Source organism: Lepidochelys kempii, chromosome 23 (assembly GCF_965140285.1).
Source record: "Lepidochelys kempii isolate rLepKem1 chromosome 23, rLepKem1.hap1, whole genome shotgun sequence".
In the NCBI taxonomy this organism is placed as follows: Eukaryota; Metazoa; Chordata; order Testudines; family Cheloniidae; genus Lepidochelys; species Lepidochelys kempii.
In genome coordinates, this window is record NC_136402.1 from 19014344 (window position 1) to 19041786 (window position 27443).

At 68.6% G+C, this 27443-nt stretch overlaps 2 protein-coding genes across 6 annotated transcripts; both read right to left on the reverse strand.

Moving 5' to 3' along the window:
• Positions 1 to 762: 762 nt before the first annotated feature.
• On the reverse strand, positions 763 to 12380 carry LOC140901934 (protein bicaudal D homolog 1). 2 transcript variants are annotated; one of them, XM_073321410.2, is made up of 9 exons: positions 12319 to 12380; positions 10764 to 11027; positions 9651 to 9863; positions 7248 to 7400; positions 6262 to 6672; positions 3547 to 4230; positions 2464 to 2615; positions 2114 to 2306; positions 763 to 1570 (listed from the first exon to the last, which is right to left on the reverse strand). In XM_073321410.2, the coding sequence occupies exons 2-9, from the start codon at positions 10974 to 10976 to the stop codon at positions 1565 to 1567; spliced, it is 2025 nt and encodes a 674-aa protein (XP_073177511.1). In that variant the 5' UTR covers positions 10977 to 11027; positions 12319 to 12380; the 3' UTR covers positions 763 to 1564. The 2 variants fall into 2 exon arrangements, with proteins under 2 accessions (XP_073177511.1, XP_078706214.1); XM_078850088.1 differs by lacking the exons at positions 763 to 1570; positions 2464 to 2615 and having other exon boundaries at positions 2235 to 2306.
• A 1774-nt stretch (positions 12381 to 14154) lies between these two features.
• Positions 14155 to 27054, reverse strand: TKTL1 (transketolase like 1). 4 transcript variants are annotated; one of them, XM_073321412.2, is made up of 14 exons: positions 26849 to 27051; positions 25983 to 26100; positions 25081 to 25194; positions 24205 to 24302; positions 20495 to 20686; positions 20291 to 20418; positions 19556 to 19749; positions 19266 to 19430; positions 19041 to 19197; positions 18690 to 18820; positions 18009 to 18092; positions 15922 to 16018; positions 15727 to 15846; positions 14155 to 15027 (listed from the first exon to the last, which is right to left on the reverse strand). In XM_073321412.2, exons 1-14 carry the CDS (start codon positions 26953 to 26955, stop codon positions 14855 to 14857), a joined length of 1878 nt encoding a protein of 625 aa, XP_073177513.2. In that variant the 5' UTR covers positions 26956 to 27051; the 3' UTR covers positions 14155 to 14854. The 4 variants fall into 4 exon arrangements, 3 of the variants coding, with proteins under 3 accessions (XP_073177513.2, XP_073177514.1, XP_078706208.1); XM_073321413.2 differs by having other exon boundaries at positions 26887 to 27039; XM_078850082.1 differs by lacking the exon at positions 18009 to 18092.
• Between the last annotated feature and the right edge of the window lie 389 nt (positions 27055 to 27443).

Consider the following 27443-nt stretch of genomic DNA (forward strand, 5'->3'; position numbering starts at 1 on the left):
CCCCCCAGTTGGGATCTGCACAGCAGCCAGCCTGACAGCACCCACCCCCATCTCATTCATATTCCCAGCCAGGTTTGAGTCACTGCTTCCCCTGCCAAGGGCCCGTCTAGACCAAGCCAGCCCCAGGCGGGTCAGATTTTCATTTCCTCTCCAGTAAGCCAGGGGCCCAGGCAGGGGGGTGGAGTGGGAAGGCTGGGAGGCAGGACACCTGGGTTCTATCCCCACCTCTGCCACAGACCTGCTCTATGAGTGAGGGGCAAGGATGGCCTCCCTTGGGCCTCAGTTTCCCCCCCTTTGTCTACTCCAGGCCAGGAGCTCCTGCAGGCAGGGACTGTGCCACGCCCAGCCCAGGCAGGGGAGCCATGCAGCACACAGCACAATGGGGGGCCCTGATCTCAGGCCCAAGGGTCTATAGGGGACCCCATACAACAAGAGGACTCCAAGCACCAGGAGTGGGAATGTAGCACTGCACACAGTGTGGGCCCTGACCCAGCTGTGGCATGGGAGGCTGGAGGCATATGGGGTGGTCAGTACAGGGGCAATCAGTGCAGCACCTGGCACTTCAGGTGGGAGGCCAAAGCAAAGACCCCCCCAGCCCCTGCTAAAGCCAGCATGAGGTGCCCTCACAGCCAGCCTGCCCCCCAAGCTCCCCCAGCCCATCCACTCTGATCCGCCCCCATCCTACAGTCGTGGGGTGCGTGGCACGGGCCACACAGCGCCGTCACCCACCCCCCGACCGGAGTTCCAGGCCCGAGAGGAGACAAAAGCTGTTTAATTAGAGGCAAAGTAACCAGGCCCCGGTCACGTGTCTGACCCTAGGGGATACACAGAGCAGTCCATACAGCGCATGCCCCCCCCCGGGTACCCCCCCGGCACTCCCCTGAGATCGCCAGATCTAAGTGCAAAATGGTGCAGTGAGAAAAGGGGATACTGCCTCGAAAGTGCAGGTTGAGAGCGCCCCTCCCAGCCCCACACTGAGACGCCCCTGCCCTGTACATGTGTGTGCGTGTGGGGGGAGGGGGGGTGTCTCTGAGCGCCAGGCCCGGCCCCACACCGAGACGCCCCTGCACTGTACGTGTGTGTGTGTGGGGGGGGGGGGGGGGTGTCTCTGAGCGCCAGGCCCGGCCCCACACCGAGACGCCCCTGCCCTGTTGTGTGGGTGGGTGGGGGGCTTCTGAGCGCCCGGCCCGGCCCCACACCGAGACGCCCCTGCCCTGTACGTGTGTGTGTGGGGGGCCTCTGAGCGCCCGGCCCGGCCCCTGCCCTGTAAGTGTGGGACCCTGAGCCACCCCCATGAGGGCAAGAGGAGGAGGAGGTCTCCCGCAGCAAGGCAGAGACACCGGCCAGTGCTCCGCCCCCAGCGGGCCAGCTGGCTACACCCTACTTAGCCCTGAGCGGTTAAGGCCCGGCAGCCGCCCACTGGCGGGGGCAGCTGCGGCAGAGGGCAGGGGTCTGTCGGCAGTTTGCAGCATTGAAGGCACGAGCAGTGAAGTGCGGTGCCGGTCCCGGGGCTGGCTCTGGTTGGCACCGATCCTGCATGTTTCTCTGCGAGGTCGCTGAGGTCTCAGTGCTGCGTGGGAAAAACCCAGTTACCCTCGGAGCAGAGCAAAGGGGATACCCCCACAACTCACGGCACCGATCCCTGCCCCGCAGGCTGGCACCGATATCAAGGGGAGATGGCCTGGCCACCTCACAGCTTAGCCCCACTGCCCCCTTCCTGCCTGGGGGGCAGAGACCAGCCAGGGCACAGGCCCCATGGCTGGACAACAGGTAGCCAGGGAGGTTTGCCTGAGTCTGCAGAGAGCCTGAGCCTGTCACTTGAAGAGACAGAAAGAGAGACCTCCAGGCACCTGAACTCCCACCCCAGCAAGGGGCTTTGTTGGGGGTCAGGAGCACAGGAGCCCATGCCCCCCAACTGCTGGGGACCCAGGCTGCCACCCTTGGGGGCAGGGGATGAGGGACCCCCTTCGGCCCCAAGGTCTGGAACAGGACCATGGCTGTGGGATGCAGCCAGGCCCTCCAAAGCCCCATCCTGGTTCTGTGCCACCTGGAGGTGCCCCTGAGAAGCCAGGAAGGGGGCAGGCTAACAGGCTGGGGCTGGCCTGTGCCATACCGCGGTGCTCCTGGTGCTGCGCGGTCTGGCCCGGGTGCCATGGGCCGGGCTCTCCAGGCTCTCCAGGCGCTGGGTGAGAGCCAGCTTCTGCTGGATGGCCATGCGCAGCAAGGAGCTGAGCGTCTTCTTCTCATCCTCCGCCACGGCCAGCTGCCGCTGCATCTCGTCCAGCTGGGAGACGTACTGGTCACACCTGGGGGACACAGGGGGTCAGGCTGGGGGTCACAGCCGCCCGCCCCAGCTCGGTCCCCTGTGGCTAGCCCTGCCCCGTAAGTAGCCCCGTCCCCACCCAGCAGTCCTGCTTCCTGGCGGGCAGTTCCAGCCCTGTGCCCATCGGGGTCTCCCCTCACCGGCTGGCAAACATGGCGCGTAGGGAGGAGAAGGTGGTGGCGTCCTCCTTCAAGGCCTTCAGCTCGCGGCGCAGCTTGAGCATGGTGTCCGACACCAGGGCTTTCTCCCCCTCGTACTGCCCCTTCAGCTTGGAGAGCGTCACCTCCGCCGTCTGGGAGGAGATGGGGGTGAGCCGGGTGGGCCCGTGCCCCCCCCCGCAACCCCACCCTCTGCCCTCTGGGGGAAACGGGAGGTGGGAGCTGGACGGGCCCGTGCCCCCCCTCCCGCAACCCCACCCTCTGCCCTCTGGGGGGAGAGAGCCGGAGGGCCCGTGCCCCCCCTCCCGCAACCCCACCCTCTGCCCTCTGGGGGGAGAGAGCCGGAGGGCCCGTGCCCCCCCTCCCGCAACCCCACCCTCTGCCCTCTGGGGGGAGAGAGCCGGAGGGCCCGTGCCCCCCCTCCCGCAACCCCACCCTCTGCCCTCTGGGGGGAGAGAGCCGGAGGGCCCGTGCCCCCCCCCCCAGCAACCCCACCCTCTGCCCTCTGGGGGGAGAGAGCCGGAGGGCCCGTGCCCCCCCCCCCCCAGCAACCCCACCCTCTGCCCTCTGGGGGGAGAGAGCCGGAGGGCCCATGCCCCCCCCCCCCAGCAACCGCACCCTCTGCCCTCTGGGGGGAGAGAGCCGGAGGGCCCGTGCCCCCCCCGCCCCCCGCAACCCCACCCTCTGCCCTCTGGGGGGAGCTGGGGCGTGAGAGCCGGAGGGCCCACGCCCCCACGCATCCGGACACACCCACAGACAGCTGTGGAGACAGGGGTGAGAGCCACCTGGGTCCGCAGCCCCCACCCCCACCCAGCCTCTGCCCTCTGGGGGGCGAGACCCGGACAAGCCCATGTCCCCCATGTACCCGGACACGCCCACAGCCCCCCCATACACAGAGCCTCTGCATCTCGGAGTCAGTTGGGCCTGCGCCCCCCACGCACACAGCTCCCACTGCAGCCAGTAAAGGAGACGGCTGACTGGATCCAGACAGGCTGCCCCATGGCCCCTTAAAGGGAGGGCTTAAGGTGCCCGGGGGCATGGACGAGCCCCCCGCAGCGCGCCCACCTGCTTGCTGGCCTTGAGCACAGTGCGCAGCGTGGCGATCTGCTCCCGCTTGGTGCTGAGCAGGGAGCGAAGCTTCATCACCTCTTCAGCCAGCACCTCCTTGTCCTGCTCCAGCTCAGCGGCTGGCGGGCCCTGCCCGGGGGGCCGCTGCCGCCACAGGACCAGCGCCCCCTGCAGGTGCCCCAGCTGCTCCCGCAGCACCACCGCCAGGTTGGAGACATTGAGGGGCTCCCCAGCGGGTGACTGGTCCTCACAGGGCCCCGCCCCTGGCTCCGGCTGGAGATGGGTCTTGCCCGCCGGCTCCCTCTTGCCCAGCAGCCTCCTGGTGCCGCGCCCGTCCCGGTAATAATCCAGCACCACCCGCTGCGGCGTCAGGCCACGCCAGGCGCAGACCTGGTGGTAGAGGGTGGCCAGTTCCTCCGTCAGCCCCAGCAGCTCCTCCTGGGCCTGGGCCAGCCGGGCCTGCAGCTCCCCTGCCAGCTTCCGGGAGGCCCGCAGCTGCCCCTCCAGCTGCGCCACCAGGTCCTGCCAGGGCTGGGGCTCCGGGGATGCTGGCCTGGCCTTGAGCTGCTCCAGGAGGAGGCCATTGCGCTGCTGCTGATCTGTCAAGGCCACCCTGGCGCTGTCCAGCTGCCCCCGGGCCTCCTGCACATCAGCTGCCAGGGAGGCTTTCTCCCGGTCCACCTGCAGAGAGAGAAATGGCAGGCCTGTGAGCATGGGGTCTTGTGTGTTAGAGTGGCAGGGGTTGGGGGGCGGGGGGGCTGTGATGAAGCAGAACTGTTCTTAATGTTTCCTCTGAATACTGTAGGGATGCCTCAGTTTCCCCTAGGCATTTCATAAGTCTTTAGAGGGTGGGATAAGGCAGGGGGTGTAATTGTTGCAGAGCAAAGGGCCAGGGTCCATAAATGGCGACACTCTGTCTCCTGGCCACTGATGGCCTGGGCCCTTCCCCCTGCCAGGTGAGAGCTAAAGGGCTGGAGAACAAAGGGATCCGGTGCCCTCCTGGCCCGGGAAAGGGACAAAGCCCAGAGCAGGGGGAGCTGGAGGGAGTTTCAGTTTGGGGCTGGCTGGGACATGGAGTGAAGGGCAGACGGGGTGTCTGGCTCACTGCCCCCCAAAATGGACCCAGCTGAGGGGTCCTGTTCTCTGCACCTACAAGCTCTGTGTTAGACCCTGTTCCTGTCGTCTAAAAAAACCTTCTGTTTCCCCGGCTGGCTGAGAGTCCCGTCTGACTGCGGAGTTGGGGGGCAGGACCCTCTGGCCCCCCCAGGACCCCGCCTGAGCAGACTCGCTGTGGGAAGTGCCCGGAGGGGCAGAGGAGGCTGGAGGCTCCGGGGTCAGACCCAGGAAGGGGGAAGCCGGGGGAGCTGTGTGTCCTGCAGACAGGCTGCTCCCCAAGAGGAGACTCCCCCAGAGTCCTGCCCGGCTTCGTGGGGAGCAGATCCAGAGCATCGCCTGGGGACCCCGTGACAGGGGCTGGGAGCCGGGACTCCTGGGATCTCTCCCCAAACACCCTCAGAGGGTTGAGGAAGGGGAGCAAGGGGTTTTGTGGATTAGAGCGGGGGGCTGGGAGCCAGGACTCCTGGGTTCAATCCCCAATTTGGCACAGATTGGCTGTGACCTTTGGCACACCTCTCTCCCCTCCCCCCGTTGTTCAGGGACTTGGTGTGTGCGCACTGTGCCCGGCGCCAGTCTCCATGGGGGGGAAGGGGGCATACGGCACCCAGCACACGACGGGTGGGGCTCCCGGGCCGCGGCTCCGAGTGCTGTGCGGGGTCGGCAGGAAGCCAGAACGCAGCGTTGTGGCTACCAAGCACAAGGGCGTGTTGTGGAAAGCCCCAGGGGCTGGATGGTTACCGCACCTGTTTGCAGGGGCTCGGAGATCTGCTGGGTACCAGAGACAGCTTGGGGGAGGGGGCTCCGCAGAAGCCACGCCAGAGCTGGCACGGAGGCCTGGCGCAGCGTGAACCTGGCAGGGCCCAGGTGCAGCCAGCAAGCGAGACAAGATGCGCTCTGCGGGGGGCCTGCTGCTGCAGGATGTGGGGTGTACCAGTGGCTTCCTGCCTTGCTCCACCCCCTCAGCAAGGGCGAGGGCGCAGGCGAGAGCCAGCTGCGGGCGACGCTGGGGGACTCACTGCTCGGACCAAGCGCAAGGGATTCCCAGTTCACACCAGCTGGAAGCCAGCCCGGCTGACTTCAGTCTGTGACATTCCAGGGGCAAAATGGGTGGGGGCAGGGAAGGCTGCTTCCTGGTTACTGAAGTCTTAATGGCCTCATTAATGTGCAGAGAAGGGGTTAACTGATGACATTTCCCCCCCCCCCCCCCCCGCAGCTGCTCCTGCCAATCGGGCTGCCCATTGCTGTGGCTGGGCCCCTCTTCACCCACCTAATGGGCTCAGCCCTTCATCCACTCCTGGATCTGAACCGGGCTCGGGTACAGGGCAGGAGACACCAGGCCACCCTCCCCTGGGAGCCCCTGGCACAAGACCCCCACCGCGAGGTGCTCAGCCGCCCCATACCCTGCCCTGAGCCTCCAGGCCCCCTCCCCCTAACACAAGATGCTCCGGGATCTTCCCTTACCCGGAACGGCTGGAACCCCGAGACCTGCCCCCACCTTGAGGCAGCAAGAAACCCCCATGCCCCCACCCACAACCTGGAGCAGGCCGCGCCCCACTGGCCAGAGCAGCAGGGAACCCCCCAGGCCCCGCCCCTGACCTGGAGCAGCTGCTGCCGCAGCTTGGGCACCTCGGCCAGGCTGAGCTCACTGAAGAGGTCGGCGACGAGGCTGGGCGCAGGGCGGGCGTGGGGAGTGGACGCCCGCTCCCCGAAGTCCCCCACGCTGGCGCTGCCATTGGCGAAGCCGCTGTCCAGCTCCTCATCCTGGCTTAGCTCCTCCAGGCCGGCCTGCAGGCTGCCCAGTGAGCCCGGGCGGCCCCCGGTGCAGGCCGCCAGCTCCCGCCGCAGCTCCCGCCGCTGCTCCCGCTCCACCGCCAGCGTCTCCAGCACCTCCTCCAGCTGCCGCTCCGCCAGCTCCCGCAGCCGCCCCAGCTCCTCCAGCTGGGCTCCGGCCAGCACTGCCTCCTCATCCCGGCACCGCAGCTCGTGCTTCAGGGCCTCAAACTCCACCTGCCGGGGGGGGCGTCAGGACTCCTGGGGTCTCCCCTCAGCTCTGAGAGGGCAGTGGGGGCTAGTGGGTTAGAGCAGGGGGCGCTGGGAGCCAGGCTCCTGGGTTCTCTCCCTGGCTCTGAGAGGGCAGTGGGGGCTAGTGGGTTAGAGCAGGGGGCGCTGGGAGCCAGGCTCCTGGGTTCTCTCCCTGGCTCTGAGAGGGCAGTGGGGGCTAGTGGGTTAGAGCAGGGGGCGCTGGGAGCCAGGCTCCTGGGTTCTCTCCCTGGCTCTGAGAGGGCAGTGGGGGCTAGTGGGTTAGAGCAGGGGGCGCTGGGAGCCAGGACTCCTGGGTTCTCTCCCTGGCTCTGAGAGGGCAGTGGGGGCTAGTGGGTTAGAGCAGGGGGCGCTGGTTGCCAGGCTCCTGGGTTCTCTCCCCAAACACCCTCAGAGGGTTGAGGAGGGGAAGCAAGAGTTAGCACAGGCCACATAAGCGGTTTCCTCGCCCTCTCCTGTCCCAAGTGAGGCACAATCAGCCCCTCTAGCACAGGGGCCCCAGGCGATCTTCCCACCATCCCGAGAGGCTGGGGGTGAGGTACCTGGTTGCCCTTGAGCAGGGACACCTGCTTCTGCAGGGAGATGTTCTCCTCCTCCAGCTCAGCGCAGTCCTGCAGCTGCCGCAGCTCCCGGCTCTTGTACTGCTTCAGCTCCTCCCGCAGCTGGGCCTTCTCTGCCTCCAAGGCCTGGCACTCCTGGGGTAAAGGGGCACCATTAATGCCCCCAAGGAGCAGGAGAGGGCCCACCCAGGATCCCTGGGGGAAAGGAGAGAGCCCGGGGACCCAAGCTACGGCACAGCCCACCTCAGGGGCATCGCGGGCCCCGAGTGCTCACTGGCCTAAGGGGGGAGTTTGGGGGGGGGGGGGCAGAGACAGAACCTGCTGTAACACTTGGTATGAATCCTGCGTGCTCCTCACTTTCCCCAGCTGGTAACTAGGTGGTGGGGAAAGGCTGCTCGCTCTCGGGGAGGTGGGAATGGCACCTGGCTGTCCCAGGTTTGGGGCCCAGGCCAACATGTAGACAATGGCAAATCCAATCACCGGGTGTGACGAAGTGGGACTGTTCTTAATGTTTCCTCTGAATAGTGTGGGGGTGCCTCAGTTTCCCCTAGGCAGTTCTTAAGTCTCTAGGGGGTGGGGTAAGGGGGTATGATGGTTGCAGAGCCCTAGAGGGCAGGTGTGTGCAGGAGTCTGGACACAGAGAATGGCCAACACCCTGTTTCCTGGCAACTGATGGCCTGGGCCCTTCCCCCCTGCAAGGTGAGAGCTAAAGGGCTGGAGAACAAAGGAATCAGGTGACCACCTGGCCCCGGAAAGGAACAAAGCCCAGAGGAGGAGGGGCTGGAGGGGGTTTTCAGTTTGGGGCTGGCTGGGACATGGAGTGAAGTGCAGACGTGGTTGTCTGGCTCACTGCCCCCGAGAATGGACCCAGCTGAGGGGTCCCGTTCTCTGCACCTGCAAGCTCTGTTTTAGACCATGTTCCTGTCGTCTAATAAACCTTCTGTTTCCCCGGCTGGCTGAGAGTCCCGTCTGACTGCGGAGTTGGGGGGCAGGACCCTCTGGCTTCCCCAGGACCCCGCCTGGGCGGACTGGCTGGGGGGAAGCGCACGGAGGGGCAGAGGATGCTGAATGCTCCGAGGTCAGACCCAGGAAGGGGGAAGCTGGGTGAGCTGTGTGTCCTGAAGACAGGCTGCTCACAGAAAGGCAACTGCCCCAGAGTCCTGACTGGCTTCATGGGGAGCAGTTCCAGAGCATCGCCCAGGGACTCCATGACACCGGGCCATTTACTACCTAGCAACTAAGGACCACACACACCCAGCCACTGCAAGCAGCAAGGGAACCAAGAGCTATGGGGGGGAGGGGGGCAGGTGGGATGGGACAGAGGAGAGAGGGACAAAGCAGGAGCCAAGGGGACACCCTTTGGCTGGGCTCTGGGTAACCAGGCCAGACCAGGCCGTAACTTCCTGTTCTCTGCGCTAACCAAGGACCATCTACGCTGGGTCCAGACACCCAATAACCCCCTGCCGAGAGCCGCTGAAGGGGGCAGTGCTCTCTCTTGGGGTACAAGCCTCCCACAGGTCTCAGCGTAGCAGCCGTGTTAGTCTGTATTCGCAAAAAGAACAGGAGGACTTGTGGCACCCGAGAGACTAACCAATTTATTTGAGCATGAGCTTTCGTGAGCTACAGCTCACTTCATCGGATGCATTTGGTGCAAAATACAGTGGGGAGATTTCTATACAGAGAGAACATGAAACAATGGGTGTGACCAGACACACTGTAACCAGAGCGATCCCTTAACGTGAGCGGTTACCAGTGGCAGAGCGGGGGGGGGGGGGGGGGCTTTTGTAGTGATAATCAAGGTGGGCCATTTCCAGCAGTTGACAAGAATGTCTGAGGAACAGAGGGGGGAGGGGGGGAATAAACATGGGGAAATAGTTTTACTTTGTGTAATGACCCATCCACTCCCAGTCTCTAGTCAAGCCTAAGTTAATTGTATCCAGTTTGCAAATGAATTCCAATTCAGCAGTCTCTCTTGGAGTCTGGTTTTGAAGTTTTTTGTTGAAGTATTGTCACTTTTAGGTCTGTAATCGAGTGACCAGAGAGACTGAAGTGATCTCCGCCTGGTTTTTGAAGGTTATAATTCTTGACGTCTATTTATGTCCATTTATTCCTTTACGTAAAGACTGTCCGGTTTGGCCAACGTACATGGCAGAGGGGCACTGCTGGCACATGTCACACTGGTAGACGTGCAGGTGAACGAGCCTTGGTAGCGTGGCTGATGTGATCAGGCCCTATGATTAGCCTCCCACAGGCGTCCCATTGAGGTGGGCTCGCTGCAGGGAGCGTCCAGCATGAGGCAGGGGTGCGGAAGGCTCCGAGGGTCAGTCCCAGGAGGCTGGGGAAGCCAAGGGGGAAAGAGGGCACAGGGGACCGCAGGGCACTCACCTGGCGCAGGCCCTGCAGGGCGGCGCGCAGCCGCTCGCTCTCAGCGCCCGCGTTGCTCAGCCGGCATTGCAGCTGCCTCAGCTCCCCCCGCTGCTCCCCCAGGCGGGCTGCGAGCTGGGCCTCACTGGCTGCAGCCTCGCGCACCAGGCTCTCCTCCCGGGTCTCCCCGGCCACCGCCGCCCGCCGGTGGCTGCTGTGGTACTCAGCCAGGGCCTGCCGGACGCAGGGCAGAGAGAGGTGACTGGGGAGGAGGTGTCCGTCACGCGACATGCTCTGCAGAATGCTGGGTGCAATGGGCATACACAGGGCACTGGGCCAGGGGACGTGGGGGGCTCCCCCGGCAGTGCCCAGGCTGACCCCATTCTGGGCACACACACAGGGCACTGGGCCAGGGGACGTGGGGGGCTCCCCCGGCGGTGCCCAGGCTGACCCCATTCTGGGCACACACACAGGGCACTGGGCCAGGGGACGTGGGGGGCTCCCCCTGGCGGTGCCCAGGCTGACCCCATTCTGGGCACACACACAGGGCGCTGGGCCAGGGGACGTGGGGGGCTCCCCCGGCGGTGCCCAGGCTGACCCCATTCTGGGCACACACACAGGGCGCTGGGCCAGGGGACGTGGGGGGCTCCCCCCGGCGGTGCCCAGGCTGACCCCATTCTGGGCACACACACAGGGCGCTGGGCCAGGGGACGTGGGGGGCTCCCCCCGGCGGTGCCCAGGCTGACCCCATTCTGGGCACACACGCAGGGCGCTGGGCCAGGGGACGTGGCGGGCTCCCCCGGCGGTGCCCAGGCTGACCCCATTCTGGGCACACACGCAGGGCGCTGGGCCAGGGGACGTGGCGGGCTCCCCCGGCGGTGCCCAGGCTGACCCCATTCTGGGCACACACGCAGGGCGCTGGGCCAGGGGACGTGGGGGGCTCCCCCCAGCAGGGCCCGGGCTGACCCCATTCTGGGCACAGGGCGCTGGGCCAGGGGACGTGGGGGGCTCCCCCGGCGGTGCCCAGGCTGACCCCATTCTGGGCACACACGCAGGGCGCTGGGCCAGGGGATGTGGGGGGCTCGCCCTAGTGGTAACTGGGCTGACCCTGTTCTGTGCCTGCCAGCCCCTTACCTCCTTCATTTGGGACAGCTCCGAGCTCAGCCCCTCCAGCTGCCCCTCCAGCTCCCCGCAGCGCTGCTTGAGCTCCCCGTTCTCCTCCAGCACCGCCAGCCCGTACTGGGCGGCCTGGACCTTCTCCTGCGTTGCCTCCTGCAGCTCGGCCGCCAGGCGCCCCACCTCCGCCTGCAGCTGGGCCAGGTCTGCGGGCGCTTTCACCAACTCCATGGTGGGCACCGGGTGGCAGGGCTGGGTCCCGGCGGGGGGCAGCGGGCATGCCTGTGGGCAGGGACAGGCTGTAACCTCCTGCAGACACCACACACCTGTGCCCTAGCCCCCTCCCGTATGTGGCCCTGAAGTGGGGGGAGGGCATGGAAGGGGGGAGATGCAGACCTACCACTCCATGGGGAGGCAGGAGGGTGCAGGGGGAGGGGCAGAGGGGGCCCCCCCAGGAGCGGAGGGGAAGGGAGGCGACGAGGGGGGAGGGGCAGAGGGGCCGGGGCGGGGCCCCCCCAGGAGGGGAGGGGCAGAGGGGGCCCCCCCGGGAGCGGGGGGGAAGGGCGGCGACGAGGGGGCCCCCCCCGGGAGCGGGGGGGAAGGGCGGCGACGAGGGGGCCCCCCCCGGGAGCGGGGGGGAAGGGCGGCGACGAGGGGGCCCCCCCCGGGAGCGGGGGGGAAGGGCGGCGACGAGGGGGCCCCCCCCGGGAGCGGGGGGGAAGGGCGGCGACGAGGGGGCCCCCCCCGGGAGCGGGGGGAGGGGCCGGGGCGGGGCCCCCCCAGGAGCGGGGGGGAAGGGCGGCGACGAGGGGGCCCCCCCAGGAGCGGGGGGAGGGGCCGGGGCGGGGCCCCCCCAGGAGCGGGGGGGAAGGGCGGCGACGAGGGGGCCCCCCCAGGAGCGGGGGGAGGGTGGCGGGGAGGGGGGAGGGGCAGAGGCCCCCCCCCCCGGGAGCGGGGGGGAAGGGCGGCGACGAGGGGGCCCCCCCCGGGAGCGGGGGGAGGGGCCGGGGCGGGGCCCCCCCAGGAGCGGGGGGGAAGGGCGGCGACGAGGGGGCCCCCCCCGGGAGCGGGGGGGAAGGGCGGCGACGAGGGGGCCCCCCCCGGGAGCGGGGGGGAAGGGCGGCGACGAGGGGGCCCCCCCCGGGAGCGGGGGGAGGGGCCGGGGCGGGGCCCCCCCGGGAGCGGGGGGGAGGGTGGCGGGGAGGGGGAAGGGGCAGAGGGCCCCCCCCCCAGGAGCGGGGGGAAGGGCGGCGACGAGGGGGGAGGGGCCGGGCGGGGCCCCCCCAGGAGCGGGGGGGAAGGGCGGCGACGAGGGGGCCCCCCCAGGAGCGGGGGGAGGGGCCGGGACGGGGCCCCCCCAGGAGCGGGGGGGAGGGTGGCGGGGAGGGGGGAGGGGCAGAGGGCCCCCCCCAGGAGCGGGGGGAGGGGCCGGGACGAGGGGGGAGGGGCCGGGCGGGGCCCCCCAGGAGCGGGGGGAGGGGCTAACGGTCCCCGCGAGGCGGTTGGCTCTGTGGCTCCCCTCGCGCCCGGCGCCCCGGACCGGCGCGGCCGCCCCCTGCCCCTCGGCGCTCACCCGGCCTCTGCTCCGCGGCCGCCGCCCGGCCCGGCCCCGCCCCCGCCTCTATATACGCCCCGCCCCGCCCCGCCCCGTTTGAAATTCCTCGCGCGCCTCACGGAGCGCACGCCCCGTCCCTGTTCTGATTCGCCGGGCAGCACCTCATCCCGCCCCCTTCCCCCTCTTCCGATTGGTCGCTGCCTTTCTTTCTCTCAGCCGATAGGCCGAGCTCTTAGGTAGCCCCGCCCCGCCACGCCTTGCGTGCTTGGCCGCCTTGCAGCCTCTACAGCACCTCCTTCTCATTCGATTGGACGAGCTCCGTCTAGCCACGCCCTTCCTCTCTCCGGGGTCTCTGATTGGTCGTTTTCTCCCATCCTTCCCGCCTAACCCACGAAGCGCGAGGCTTCCCCAGGGCTTCGTCTCCTGATTGGCTGGAGCTTCCCTTCGCCCCTCCAGACCCGCCCATTAGTCGGAGGAGGTCGAAAAGCTCTGATTGACAAGGCCAAAGCCAATGGGAACGAACCTCCTTGGGGCTGGCCCTCTCTGCCATTGGCTCAGAGATAGCCAGAGGGGCCCGCGCTTCCCTCTGCCGCCCTGCGGTGGGGGGGCAGGGGAAGTGCCGCCAAACATATCCCCCAGGAAACGCCCCCCGCCCAGGGGCTGATGGGAGCGACGCCAACGGCCCTGCCCCAGGGGCCGACGGGAGCGACGCCAACGGCCCTGACCCTGGGGCCGACGGGAGCGACGCCAACGGCCCTGCCCCAGGGGCTGATGGGAGCGACGCCAACGGCCCTGACCCCGGGGCTGATGGGAGCGACGCCAACGGCCCTGGCCCCGGGGCCGACGGGAGGGGCGCCGAGCGGCTGCCCTGACGGCCCCCCTTGGCCCGAGCGACGCCAACGGCCCTGCCCCCGGGGCCGACGGGAGGGGTGCCGAGCGGCTGCCCTGACGGCCCCCCTTGGCCCGAGCGACGCCAACGCCCCTGCCCCCGGGGCCGACGGGAGGGGCGCCGAGCGGCTGCCCTGACGGCCCCCCTTGGCCCGAGCGACGCCAACGCCCCTGCCCCCGGGGCCGACGGGAGGGGTGCCGAGCGGCTGCCCTGACGGCCCCCCTTGGCCCGAGCGACGCCAACGCCCCTGCCCCCGGGGCCGACGGGAGGGGTGCCGAGCGGCTGCCCTGACGGCCCCCCTTGGCCCGAGCGACGCCAACGGCCCTGACCCTGGGGCCGACGGAAGGGGTGCCGAGCGGCTGCCCTGACGGCCCCCCTTGGCCCGAGCGACGCCAATGCCCCTGCCCCCGGGGCCGACGGGAGGGGCGCCGAGCGGCTGCCCTGAGGGCCCCCCTTGGCCCGAGCGACGCCAACGCCCCTGACCCCGGGGCCGACGGGAGGGGCGCCGAGCGGCTGCCCTGACGGCCCCCCTTGGCCCGAGCGACGCCAACGCCCCTGACCCCGGGGCCGACGGGAGGGGCGCCGAGCGGCTGCCCTGACGGCCCCCCTTGGCCCGAGCGACGCCAATGGCCCTGCCTCCGGGGCCGACGGGAGGGGTGCCGAGCGGCTGCCCTGACGGCCCCCCTTGGCCCGAGCGACGCCAATGGCCCTGCCCCCGGGGCCGACGGGAGGGGCGCCGAGCAGCTGCCTTGACGGCCCCCCTTGGCCTGAGTTATGTCAACAGACAGCCCTGCCCCCGGGCCGCATGGGAGTGAGAGGAGCACTGAGGGCCCCCCTAAGCATAAGGCCGGGCTGAACCTCTCATGCAGGGCCTGTGCGGGCCCTGAACTGCTCTATCCAGGAGCCTGCTGAACAGCAGCCAGCCCCCTGCTCTGCTTCCCCTCACAGAGTCACACCAAGCCAACGCCGTTAAACCTTTTATTTAGAAGCGTAGGTGAAGGGAAGCTGCCCTGTTGGCGCGGCAGCAGGCCCCGTAAGAGAAATGGGTTTGGTCGTTTCGAACACTGACCGAGCCAGGGGAATGGATCACGCCAGAACGTTCGGGTAGCAGCTGAAGACACGGCGCTGCTGCATTAATGGGGGTCTCCTTCCCCAGGAGCAGAGCAGGAACAGGACCGCCCAGAGCAGAGCGCAGCTATTGGACGAAGCCTGCACCGCACCAGCTTCAGGTAGGACAGGTACCGCTTGGTCCATCGCAGTGCCTGTGAACACCTACTCCCCACTATCTACCCCAGGGCAGAGGCGCCCCTGGCCATGGGGAGAGGGAGCCTCGCCTTGCCCTGAAGAACCCCTGCCCTGGTGGCTGATGGGAGCCATGGCAGGCCGTGCTTAAGCTACTCATGGGTTAGCAAGGAATGTCTACTCCCTCGGGGGAGTGGCTGGAAGTTGCTCAACCCGCGCTGCTAGAGAAATAACCAGCGGGACTTGGGCAAGTGGGTGAGTCATGTCCCAGCCCTGGGGGGAGGAGGAGGGGGATCAAAATCCCCGGAGACCTGATCGTAGCAGTTTCGGTCACATTGAGCAGGAAGTTAGTAGAAAGAACAGAGGTGGGAGTGGAGGACAGAAAAGCAACTGGTTCTCCTCGCCCTAGACATGGACGGAGCGTTAGTTGGCAAAGGTGCTCTTCACAGCTGCTATGATGTTCTTGGCGTTGATCCCGAAGAGGTCCAGGAGTTCGGCCGGTTTGCCACTCCGGGGCACACCAGACACCGCCAAGCTTTGGAGCACTATGCCAGGCTCCCCGGACACGGCCGCGGCCACTGCTTCCCCGAGCCCACCTAGCAAAGAGACAGAAGGGTCACACTACATGGGACTAGCTCTCCTTTCCAGAGGTGTCTCGGTTGCTTAAAATGCGCTAGTCACAGCCCCTCCGTGAGATGTGTCACTTGGTCAGGACAGGCTTGCAGGACACCTGGGTTCCATTCCAGCTCTGTCACCAGGCCCTGGCTTTTCCCAAGCCAGCCCTGTGACCCAGGAGATCCCTTCCAGTCCTTGCCCAGACAACCTGTCACAATGCAGCTTCCTGGCAGATTCTCCCCCCACCCTCCCCTTGGGATTCTGTTCCAGACCCTCCCTCTGATGGCTGGAAACCTTAGTTCCAGTGTCAGTCGATCCTTGGCCAAGTTCACGCCCCTTTGTTCTTGGGCCAGCATCCTCCTTTGGTTTCAACAGCTCTTCTCCCGCTGTATCCAGCGGGCGCCCAGACCTGTCCGGTTTGTAATTTAGGCTACACAACGCAAGCTGTCAGTCCCCTCTGCCCCATCCCAACCCTTCTCTGCACCCATCCCAGCAGAGATTCCTCAACACCCTAGTCTTGCTGGGGTTGCCCAGCGCCAAAATGGGAAATAACCCTCCTACTCGGGATTCCCCAGCTATCCAAGGCTGGCTTCGGCCCATGCTGGGAGCAAGCAGCCAGCCGGCCATTGCTCCCCAATCCTGCACAGGCGTTCGGGAGTCCCCGGCCAATAGCCTCCTACCCTCTCTGTAATGATCCTCCACAGTGATGATGCGCCCTCCAGTAGCCCTGGCACTGGTGATTATGGTGGCTGCATCCAAGGGCTTGATGGTGAAGGGGTCGATGACACGGATGCAGGTGCCTGGAAGGGACAGAGGGTCAGAGGAGGAAAGGGGCGGAGGAGCGAGCTCATGGCCATCCCCTGACAGCTGGTTACCTTGCTTGGCGAGCTCGTCAGCAGCAGCCAGGGCCTCATGCAGCGTGACCCCGGCTCCGATCACCGTGACCCTGTCAGCGTCACTGTTACGCACCACCTGGGGACAGAGACGTGAGTTACCAACACTGGAAGGCCAGACCCATTCTTGCAGCCAAGGGTCAGGCCTCCCAGTCCTTCCCTTCCCTTGACAGGTGGGTCCCTGCACTCCCTCAACCCACTGGCTTAGCAGGCACCTTCCCCCTCCTTGCATTAAAATCTTTCTTTGGATCTGCTCACCAGACCCTACTCCCCTCCCAGAGCTGGGGGGAGAACCCAGGAGTCCTGGCTCTCAGCTCTACCCACCAGACCCCACTCCCCTCCCAGAGCTGAGGATTTCTGGCTGAGACTTCATGGAGTCTCCTGCCACGTAGTGGCAGATTCATGGCTATCACAGTCACCGGGTCTGGTCTCTGCCCTGGCCTGGGGCCAGTCTCCCGGGAGTGACCCCTTTAGCAAACCGGGCCCCAAGGCCCCACATAGTTGCACCGGGGGAAGCCCATGGGTCTTCGGCACCAGTGCTCCCTGTCCCTCTCCAGAGAGAGTCCAGCCCAGCCAGCCCCCTGTGGGAGGCTGGTTCAGGCCGCCCGGCTTCCCAAGTGTAGGGACAACCACAATGGCCACCTTTGCAGAACAAGGAGCCATTGATAGGTCACCTGGCCAAGCTGCTGCCCTCAAGGGCCACCCAAGCTGAGATTGCTCCTGGCCTTAGCTCCCTCTTTCCCCCATTCTGCCCAGGGGAGGACTCCAAATCCCTCCCAAGGGCAGCCCTTTTCCCTGTCACCCAACCCCTTCCCCCCTGGCTCTCCAGCCCTGTTCCCATGCCCTGCCTGCTCCAGCCCGCCGCCCAGGTCTTGGAGCGTTTCTGGCTGGAGTCCCACTTGATTTTCGGCCTGGTCTGTAATGGCGCAGCCAGCTGCTGACGCCTGCCCACCCACAGCTCGTTCTGCCCTGGGAGCAGGCCTGGACTAGGTCTACACGGAACCCACTACAGCAGGCCAGCGTAGACACTCCCTGCTGCACTGGGAGGGGCTCCCCACCACTGTGGTAAATCGCCCTGCCCCGAGAGGAGGTCTCTTCTCCGGGCCACCTAGCTGCGTCTGCCTGGGGACATGGGTCAGCCCAGCTATGGAGAGCCGGGGGAGGGGGAGATTCCCCCCCGCCCTGAGTGACGTAGCTGGGTTAACGTGATTACCTAGTGTAGACCAGCTGAGCTCTTCCCCCCCCACTGGGTCGCCATGGAAGGCGGAGAAGGAAACAGGCATGCACAGGAATCATGTTACAGATGCTGCCCAACACACCAGCAGGGGCTGGCACGGGACACCTCTGTCCCGCTTGACTGGACTCCCCTGGGCTCCAGAGTCCTGCCAGACACCGCTGCCCTCAGCACGCTCACCCCTCCTTTAAAAACTAACCACTTCACGCTCCCACCCCGCACAGGAGCAGCTCAGGAACAGAGTGGAGCCCCTTTCTGCTCTGGCCCAGGGCCGGACTGGAACCCAGCATGCCTGGGCTCTCTGCAACGACCTGCCAGGTAACCTTGTGCCTCAGTTTCCCCTCCCACCCCACCTCTAGGCTGTAACCTCTTTGGGTCTCTCCCCAGCTCCCTGTGCCCCCGATCTCCCTCAGTCCATAGCCTGGGAACCCTTCGCCCTGAGGCATTTGGGAGGCAGCTTTGCCAGCGTCCCCCCACAACTGGCCTGGGCAGACAGGAGCGGGGCCAGTTCCCTGCACTGCCACAGGCCCAGAGCGGAAACAACGCCTCCCACCCCCGTAGGGTTGTGCAAGAGAAGCACCCAGAGGCTGGCAGAGCAAGGACCCTGTGCTGTGCCAGGTGCTATCTAGACCCCCACCCCACACTGGACTGGGCACTGCCCAGACAGCTCCTGGCACTCCGGGGCCCTGAGCTCCACACACGCCCTGCCCCCTCTCCCAGCATCGCGTGAGGCCCCGTCCCCAGAGAGCCTCCAATCCAGACAGGGCAGGAGGAAAACGGAGGCACGGAGTGAGGCCACCATTCAAGGCCCCCCACATTCCTCCCAGCCCCTTGCCTTGGCCTGGCCAATCTCAAACTTCTCCTCCGGCGGGTAGACGACTGGGGTCTCTGGGCGGCTGGTCCGGATGAAGCAGATGCCCTAGGGAGCAGAGGTGGCGGCCGAGGAGCCAGGCAAGGCAGGTCACAGGCAGGCTCAGAGCTTTGTGCCAACAGGCAGCTGTGTCCCTTGCTGACCCCCAGCCACGGTGGGGCCCTGTGATCCCACACACAACCGGGCAGGTCACCCAGGAGGCCGATAGACCTGGGCTGGGTGACCCAGCAGAGCTTTCAGGCCGAGCCATCGACAGCCGCTCCCCCGAAACGCGTGCAGCACCCACCCAGGACAGCTGCAGGATTCCCAGCATGCCGTCAAATGACTGGCAAAGGGACCCTACAAGGGGAGGAAATCCAAGGTCGCGCAGATCCGACGATAGAACCCAGGAGTCCTGGCTCCCAGCCCCCCTGCTCTGACCCACCAGACCCCCTCCCCTCCCAGAGCCGGGGAGAGCACCCAGGAGTCCTCCCTCTCTCTCGGGGGCAGGCGAATCGAGGGCGGGATAACTGGCATGGCCAGGCCCAAGGACAAGGAGTCCACCATCGGTGCCACCCAGAGCCAGAGCCCGCAGCTGGCCCCTGAGGACGCCCCACAGACCCCACTCCTGAGGCAGCAGCGCAAGGAGCCCCCCAGAGCCGTTACCTTGGTGTTGGCAGCCAGGCAGACAGCGCGTTCAGCAGAGACGGCGTCGCTGGGGTAGAAGACAGTGCAGCCGGGAATGGCTCGGAACATGGCTATGTCCTCCAGGGCCATCTGCGAGGGGCCGTCCTCCCCTGTGGGGAGCCAGGAGAGGAGCCGGGCTAGAGAGCAGGCTCGCTCGGCAGCACTGGGGGCCGGCGGCCTACTCCCCCGGCCACGCAGCCTCCCGGAGCCCTGACACCTGGGTTCCGCTCCCAGCCCTGCCACCAATCTGCACGTGGCCCTCCGGCAACGCAGCCAAGGCGCCAGGGCCTGGGGGGTTCACAGGGCAGCACAGCGTCCCCCCATGCCTACCGATGGAGACCCCGCAGTGGGAGCCACACAGGTTGAGGTTGGTCCGGGAGATGGCGCCCATGCGGATATGGTCGAAGGCCCGGGTGAAGAAAGCAGCGAAGGTGCTGGCGAAGACCACGGCCCGGTCCCTGGCGGCGCAGCCCAGAGCCACGCTGACCTGGGGGGATAGCGCATGAGAGCCGGCCCCAGAGAAACCCCCCGCCCTCCCCAGCCCCCAGCCCTCACCATGTTCTGCTCGGCGATGTAGCACTCGATGTAGCGCTCGGGGTGCACCTGCTTGAACAGCTCGGAAAAGGTGGAGTTCTTGGTGTCACCGTCCAAGGCCACCACACGCTCGTTGGCACCACCCAGCTTCGCCAGGGCCACGCCGTAGGCCTTCCGTGTGGCCACCTGCAGGGCGGGAGAGCGTCATTTCCCTCCCCTCTGGCAACCCTGGGAGGCTATGACGGGGTCAGTCCAGACCCCCTTCCCCTAGCCCCCTGCTCTCCCAACCCTGGGTGCCCCCCTTCCCCCACCTTGTCCCCAATGGCGTATTCCGGCGGCGAGGGCATGCAGATGCCGGCGATGCTGATCTGTGGGACGTCCTCAATGGGCGGCTGCGGTACCAGCACCTCGTGGGTCTGGATCCGGCTCTGGATGGCACCGATGATGGACTCCACCTTGTCCTTGGGCATGGGCTTGCCATGCCAGTTCTCCGCATCCTCCACACCTGGCACAGAACCACCCCCGGGGAGTGAGCAGAAGTGAGACAGGACTCCTGGGTTCTCTCGCCCACTCAGAGAGGAGCAGGGTCTGGTGGGTTAGAGCCAGGGGAGGCTGGGAGCCAGGACTCCTGGGTTCTCTCCCCCGCTCAGAGAGGAGCAGGGTCTGGTGGGTTAGAGCCAGGGGAGGCTGGGAGCCAGGACTCCTGGGTTCTCTCCCCCGCTCAGAGAGGAGCAGGGTCTGGTGGGTTAGAGCCAGGGGAGGCTGGGAGCCAGGACTGCTGGGTTCTCCCCCCGGCTCTGAGGGGAGCAGGGTCTGGTGGGTTAGAGCCAGGACTCCTGGGTTCTCTCCCCAACTGTGGGAGGGGAGGACCTCTCCTGAGGTCCCTACTCTGTCGCACCCCACAGTAGCTGTCAGCACGAGAGAAAGAGCCACCGAACACTCTCCCCGCCCCGGCACTCCTTCCCACCAGGCCTCACCAGCCAGGGAGCCAGCCATGGGGCCCCTGGCCAAGGCCTGCAGCACTCAGAGCCGAGGGGGACACTCACCAGGGATGCCCCGTCCCTTGTAGGTCTTGGCCACGATAGCCGTGGGCTTCCCCTTCACCTGGGCCGCCTGCCGCAGGGCCTCGTCCAGCTCCTCCACGGCGTGGCCGTCCACCACGTAGGTGTTCCACCTACCAAGGAGGGAGGGGTCAGCCGGCCCCAGGGCCACCCCCACCCCACCCACGGCCCCGCCCCCACAACACTCACCCGAAGGCCTCCCAGCGGCGGCGGTGCACGGCCGTGTCGTGGCACAGCGGCGCCGCCTCGCTCTGGCCCAGTCGGTTGACGTCCACGATGGCCACCAGGTTGTCGAGCCGGTAGTGGGATCCGAAGGCCAGAGCCTCCCAGACGGAGCCCTCCGACGCCTCCCCGTCACCCAGCAGGCAGAACACCCGATAGCTGGCCAGAGGGGCGGGATCACTGCCAGACCACGCCCCCCCGAGCTCCCCCCAGCTCAGAGAGGGCGGGGTCGCCACCAGACCACGCCCCCCCGAGCTCCCCCCAGCTCAGAGAGGGCGGGGTCGCCACCAGACCACGCCCCCCCGAGCTCCCCCCAGCTCAGAGAGGGCGGGGTCGCCGCCAGACCACACCCCCAAGCTCCCCCCAGCTCAGAGAGGGCGGGCTCGCCGCCAGACCATGCCCCCGAGCTCCCCCCAGCTCAGAGAGGGCGGGATCGCCACCAGACCACGCCTCCCCGAGCTCCCCCCAACGCAGAGAGGGCGGGGTCGCCACCAGACCACGCCTCCCCGAGCTCCCCCCAATGCAGAGAGGGCGGGGTCGCCACCAGACCACGCCTCCCCGAGCTCCCCCCAACGCAGAGAGGGCGGGGTTGCCGCCAGACCACGCCCCCGAGCTCCCCCCAGCTCAGAGAGGGCGGGGGTCGCCGCCAGACCACGCCCCCGAGCTCCCCCCAGCTCAGAGAGGGCGGGGCCGCCGCCAGACCACGCCTCCCCGAGCTCCCCCCAACGCAGAGAGGGCGGGGTCGCCGCCAGACCACGCCTCCCCGAGCTCCCCCCAACGCAGAGAGGGCGGGGTCGCCGCCAGACCACGCCTCCCCGAGCTCCCCCCAACGCAGAGAGGGCGGGGTCGCCGCCAGACCACGCCTCCCCGAGCTCCCCCCAGCTCAGAGAGGGCGGGCTCGCCGCCAGACCACGCCCCCCCGAGCTCCCCCCAGCTCAGAGAGGGCGGGATCGCCACCAGACCACGCCCCCCCGAGCTCCCCCCAGCTCAGAGAGGGCGGGGTCGCCACCAGACCACGCCCCCGAGCTCCCCCCAGCTCAGAGAGGGCGGGGTCGCCACCAGACCACGCCCCCGAGCTCCCCCCAGCTCAGAGAGGGCGGGGCCGCCGCCAGACCACACCCCCGAGCTCCCCCCAGCTCAGAGAAGGCGGGGTCGCCGCCAGACCATGCCCCCGAGCTCCCCCCAGCTCAGAGAGGGCGGGATCGCCACCAGACCACGCCTCCCCGAGCTCCCCCCAACGCAGAGAGGGCGGGGTCGCCACCAGACCACGCCTCCCCGAGCTCCCCCCAACGCAGAGAGGGCGGGGTCGCCACCAGACCACGCCTCCCCGAGCTCCCCCCAACGCAGAGAGGGCGGGGTTGCCGCCAGACCACGCCCCCGAGCTCCCCCCAGCTCAGAGAGGGCGGGGGTCGCCGCCAGACCACGCCCCCGAGCTCCCCCCAGCTCAGAGAGGGCGGGGCCGCCGCCAGACCATGCCCCCGAGCTCCCCCCAGCTCAGAGAGGGCGGGATCGCCACCAGACCACGCCTCCCCGAGCTCCCCCCAACGCAGAGAGGGCGGGGTCGCCACCAGACCACGCCTCCCCGAGCTCCCCCCAACGCAGAGAGGGCGGGGTCGCCACCAGACCACGCCTCCCCGAGCTCCCCCCAACGCAGAGAGGGCGGGGTTGCCGCCAGACCACGCCCCCGAGCTCCCCCCAGCTCAGAGAGGGCGGGGGTCGCCGCCAGACCACGCCCCCGAGCTCCCCCCAGCTCAGAGAGGGCGGGGCCGCCGCCAGACCATGCCCCCGAGCTCCCCCCAGCTCAGAGAGGGCGGGATCACCACCAGACCACGCCTCCCCGAGCTCCCCCCAACGCAGAGGGCGGGGTCGCCACCAGACCACGCCTCCCCGAGCTCCCCCCAACGCAGAGAGGGCGGGGTCGCCGCCAGACCACGCCTCCCCGAGCTCCCCCCAGCTCAGAGAGGGCGGGGGTCGCCGCCAGACCACACCCCCGAGCTCCCCCCAGCTCAGAGAGGGCGGGGCCGCCGCCAGACCACACCCCCGAGCTCCCCCCAGCTCAGAGAAGGCGGGGTCGCCGCCAGACCATGCCCCCGAGCTCCCCCCAGCTCAGAGAGGGCGGGATCGCCACCAGACCACGCCTCCCCGAGCTCCCCCCAACGCAGAGAGGGCGGGGTCGCCACCAGACCACGCCTCCCCGAGCTCCCCCCAACGCAGAGAGGGCGGGGGTCGCCACCAGACCACGCCTCCCCGAGCTCCCCCCAACGCAGAGAGGGCGGGGTTGCCGCCAGACCACGCCCCCGAGCTCCCCCCAGCTCAGAGAGGGCGGGGCCGCCGCCAGACCACGCCCCCGAGCTCCCCCCAGCTCAGAGAGGGCGGGGCCGCCGCCAGACCATGCCCCCGAGCTCCCCCCAGCTCAGAGAGGGCGGGATCACCACCAGACCACGCCTCCCCGAGCTCCCCCCAACGCAGAGAGGGCGGGGTCGCCACCAGACCACGCCTCCCCGAGCTCCCCCCAACGCAGAGAGGGCGGGGTCGCCGCCAGACCACGCCTCCCCGAGCTCCCCCCAGCTCAGAGAGGGCGGGGGTCGCCGCCAGACCACACCCCTGAGCTCCCCCCAACGCAGAGAGGGCGGGGTCGCCGCCAGACCACACACCCCCGAGCTCCCCCCAAGGCAGAGAGGGCGGGGTCGCCGACAGACCACACCCCCCCGAGCTCCCTCCAGCTCAGAGAGGGCGGGGTCGCCACCAGACCACGCCCCCCCGAGCTCCCCCCAGCTCAGAGAGGGCGGGGTCGCCGGCAGACAACGCCTCCCCGAGCTCCCCCCAGCTCAGAGAGGGCGGGGTCGCCGCCAGACCACGCCTCCCCGAGCTCCCCCCAGCTCAGAGAGGGCGGGGTCGCCGCCAGACCACGCCTCCCCGAGCTCCCCCCAGCTCAGAGAGGGCGGGGTCGCCGCCAGACCACGCCTCCCCGAGCTCCCCCCAGCTCAGAGGGCGGGGTCGCCGCCAGACCACGCCTCCCCGAGCTCCCCCCAGTTCAGAGAAGGCGAGGTTGCCGCCAGACCACGCCTCCCCGAGCTCCCCCCAGCTCAGAGAGGGCGGGGTCGCCGCCAGACCACGCCTCCCCGAGCTCCCCCCCAGCTCAGAGAGGGCGGGGTCGCCGCCAGACCACGCCTCCCGAGCTCCCCCCAGCTCAGAGAGGGCGGGATCGCCGCCAGACCACACCTACCCAAGCTCCCCCCAACGCAGAGAGGGCGGGGTCGCCGCCAGACCACGCCTCCCCGAGCTCCCCCCAGCTCAGAGGGTGGGGTCGCCGCCAGACCATGCCCCCGAGCTCCCCCCAGCTCAGAGAAGGCAGGGTCGCCGCCAGACCACGCCTCCCCGAGCTCCCCCCAGCTCAGAGAAGGCGGGGTCACCGCCAGACCACGCCTCCCCGAGCTCCCCCCAGCTCAGAGAAGGCGGGGTCACCGCCAGACCACGCCTCCCCGAGCTCCCCCCAGCTCAGAGAAGGCGGGGTCACCGCCAGACCACGCCTCCCCAGGCCCCCCCACAGCCCCAGAAGGTGGGGGAGGGTCACAGCCGGGCCACGCTTCCCCCAGCTCCCCTCCCATGTTGCCAACCAGTTCTCCCCAGCCACCTACCCCAGGCTGAGGGAGCTCCCCCCACCCCAGGGCACTCACCTGGCCTTGTCAAAGTACTTGCCTGCGTAGGCCATCCCGCAGGCCGCGCCCAGGCCCTGCCCCAGTGAGCCCGTGGCTACGTCCACGAAGGGCAGCCTCTGGTGGGGAGAGTGGCCACGTGACAGCAGGGAGCCGTGGGGAGACCTCCACAGCCCCTCCCAGCCCCACCACTGGGGCACCCCTCAGGACCATTGATCCCATTATCAGCAGTCCCCCCACTGCCCGCACTCCCAACTGTGGGTCCCCAGCTGGGATGGGCCCTGTGGCCTTCCACCCCACAGGGAGCAGAGAGGGAGGGGTGGTGTCACGGAGTGTGGGGGAGTCCAGGCCCTGCACCCCTCTTCCTGGGATTCACGGAGACTCTCAGCCAGCCGGGGAAACAGAAGGTTTATTAGACGACAGGAACAGGGTCTAACAGAGCTTGTAGGTGCAGAGAACAGGACCCCTCTGCCGGGTCCATTTTGGGGGGCAGTGAGCCAGACAACCCCGTCTGCCCTTCACCCCTCGTACCCAGCCAGCCCCAAACTGAAAAACTCTCTCCTGCCTCCCCTCCCCTGGGCTTTGTCCCTTTCCCGGGCCAGGAGGGCACCGGATCCCTTTGTTCTCCAACCCTTTAGCTCTCACCTGGCAGGGGGAAGGGCCCAGGCCATCAGTGGCCAGGAAACAGGGTGTTGGCCATTCTCTGTGTCCAGACCCCTGCACACACCTGCCCTCTAGGGCTCTGCAACGACCATACACCCTTACCCCACCCCCTAGAGACTTAAGAACTGCCTAGGGGAAACTGAGGCACCGCCCACACTATTCAGAGGAAACATTAAGAACAGTCCCACTTCGTCACAGGTGGCGGGCTGGTATCCCGGGGAGCCCCACACTCACCGGGGTGGGGTGTCCCTCCAGGTCACAGTCGATCTTGCGCAGATTCAGCAGCTCTGGCTCCTTGAGGAAGCCAGCCTCGGCCCAGGCCGCATACAGCAAGGGGGCAGCGTGGCCCTGTGGCCAGGGGGCAGAGTTAGACCCCAACTCCCCAGCACCTCCACGGTCCAGGCCATCCCCCCAAGTGGAACAAGAGGGGAGACTGCAGAGGGGAAGCCGCATGCCCATCCCCCATAGGCCAGCCACGGGGACCCCTCCCCCAGGCCAAGGGAGACCCCTCCCCGATCCCCCCATAGCCCAGCCACGGGGACCCCCCACCAATCCCCCCCGGTAGCCAGCCACGGGGACCCCTCCCCCAGGCCAAGAGGGGACCCCCCCACCGATCTCCCCCATAGCCCAGCCACAGGGACCCCCCACCAATCCCCCCCGGTAGCCAGCCACAGGGACCCCTCCCCCAGGCCAAGGGAGACCCCTCCCCGATCCCCCCATAGCCCAGCCACGGGGACCCCCCACCAATCCCCCCCGGTAGCCAGCCACGGGGACCCCTCCCCCAGGCCAAGAGGGGACCCCCCACCGATCTCCCCCATAGCCCAGCCACAGGGACCCCCCACCAATCCCCCCCGGTAGCCAGCCACGGGGACCCCTCCCCCAGGCCAAGGGAGACCCCTCACCGATCCCCCCATAGCCCAGCCACGGGGACCCCCCACCAATCCCCCCCGGTAGCCAGCCACGGGGACCCCTCCCCCAGGCCAAGAGGGGACCCCCCACCGATCTCCCCCATAGCCCAGCCACAGGGACCCCCCACCAATCCCCCCCGGTAGCCAGCCACGGGGACCCCTCCCCCAGGCCAAGGGAGACCCCTCACCGATCCCCCCATAGCCCAGCCACGGGGACCCCCGCCCCACCTTGGAGAGCACAAAGCGGTCATTGCTGGGGTGGGCCGGCCGGCTGGCCCGGTAGCGCATGGCCTGGAAGAACAGCACCGCCAGGATCTCGGCAGCGCTGCAGCAGGAGGTGGGGTGGCTGTGGGGGAGAGGGGGCAGAGTCAGCCGGCGCCCCCCTGCGGGATCCCAGCCAAGCCCTCCCCCAATCTGCTCCCGCCCAGCCCAGGCCCCGCCCCCAGCAGCCAAGCCCCACCCCTCCGGGCGAGGGGCGTGGCACAAGGCTTGAGCAGCCCCCCATGGAGTGACACTCGGCCCAGCCAATCAGAGCAGTGAGCAGCTCACTCCCCTCACTCGCCCCCACACCTGGAAGAGGGGCGACCCCCCCCATCCCCGCGCCCGACCTGCCGGGAGGGGGGTTAACCCTTGACAAACCAGCGTCCCGCCCCCACCCCAAGCAAGAGAAGCGCTCTGAGACTCCCCCCGCCCCCAGCGATTCCCGCCTCTTCCCCCCCAAGGGTAAATGCCCACCCATTAGAGGCTGGGCATACACCCCCACGTCCACCGATCCCCCCTTTGCAATGCCCCCCCCGGGGAGAGGGGCGGGCGCGGAGGGGGGCCCCCCCCGGGAGAGGGGCGGGCGCGGGCGCGGAGGGGGGCCCCCCCGGGGAGAGGGGCGGGCGCGGAGGGGGGGCCCCCCCCCGGGGAGAGGGGCGGGCGCGGAGGGGGGGCCCCCCCCGGGGAGAGGGGCGGGCGCGGAGGGGGGCCCCCCCGGGCAGAGGGGCAGCACCGAGGGGGCCCCCCCCGGGGAGAGGGGCGGGCGCGGGGGGGGCCCCCCCGGACAGGGGCAGCACCGAGGGGCCCCGCGCGCAGGCCCCGGCCCCGCTCACCCCGAGCCCGCCGCGCACGTGGCCCGCAGCGAGCGCACCCGCAGCCGGTTCGCCGCATCGCGCAGCGCCTGCAGCCGGGACTGGCCCGGCCGGGGCTCGCCGCTCATCGCGCCCCGGCCCCGTTCGAGCCGGCCCGGTCCGCGCCGAGCGTCCGCCCCGGGAGCGAGCTGCTGCCTGCGGCTCCCGGCCTCCCTGGGCGGTGCAGGGAGCTCGCGGGGGGCGGAGCTGCGCTTGGCCCGGGCCGAGAGCCGGATCCGCGGCTCCCTCCACACTCCTGGTCTTCCCCCGCCCCGTGTCTCCAGCACCCCCCCGCTCTGCTCTGGCTGAGCCCCCGTCCACACCTGGACTGACCCCGGGGCAGCTGCGCTCAGAGCCCAGCCCTGCCCCCGAGGCAATCTGGGCTGACTCCGGAGTGACCCCGGGGGAGCTCAGCTCAGAGCCCAGCCCTGCCCCCGTGGCTATCTGGGCTGACTCCGGAGTGACCCCGGGGGAGCTCAGCTCAGAGCCCAGCCCTGCCCCCGTGGCTATCTGGGCTGACTCCGGAGTGACCCCGGGGGAGCTCAGCTCAGAGCCCAGCCCTGCCCCCGTGGCTATC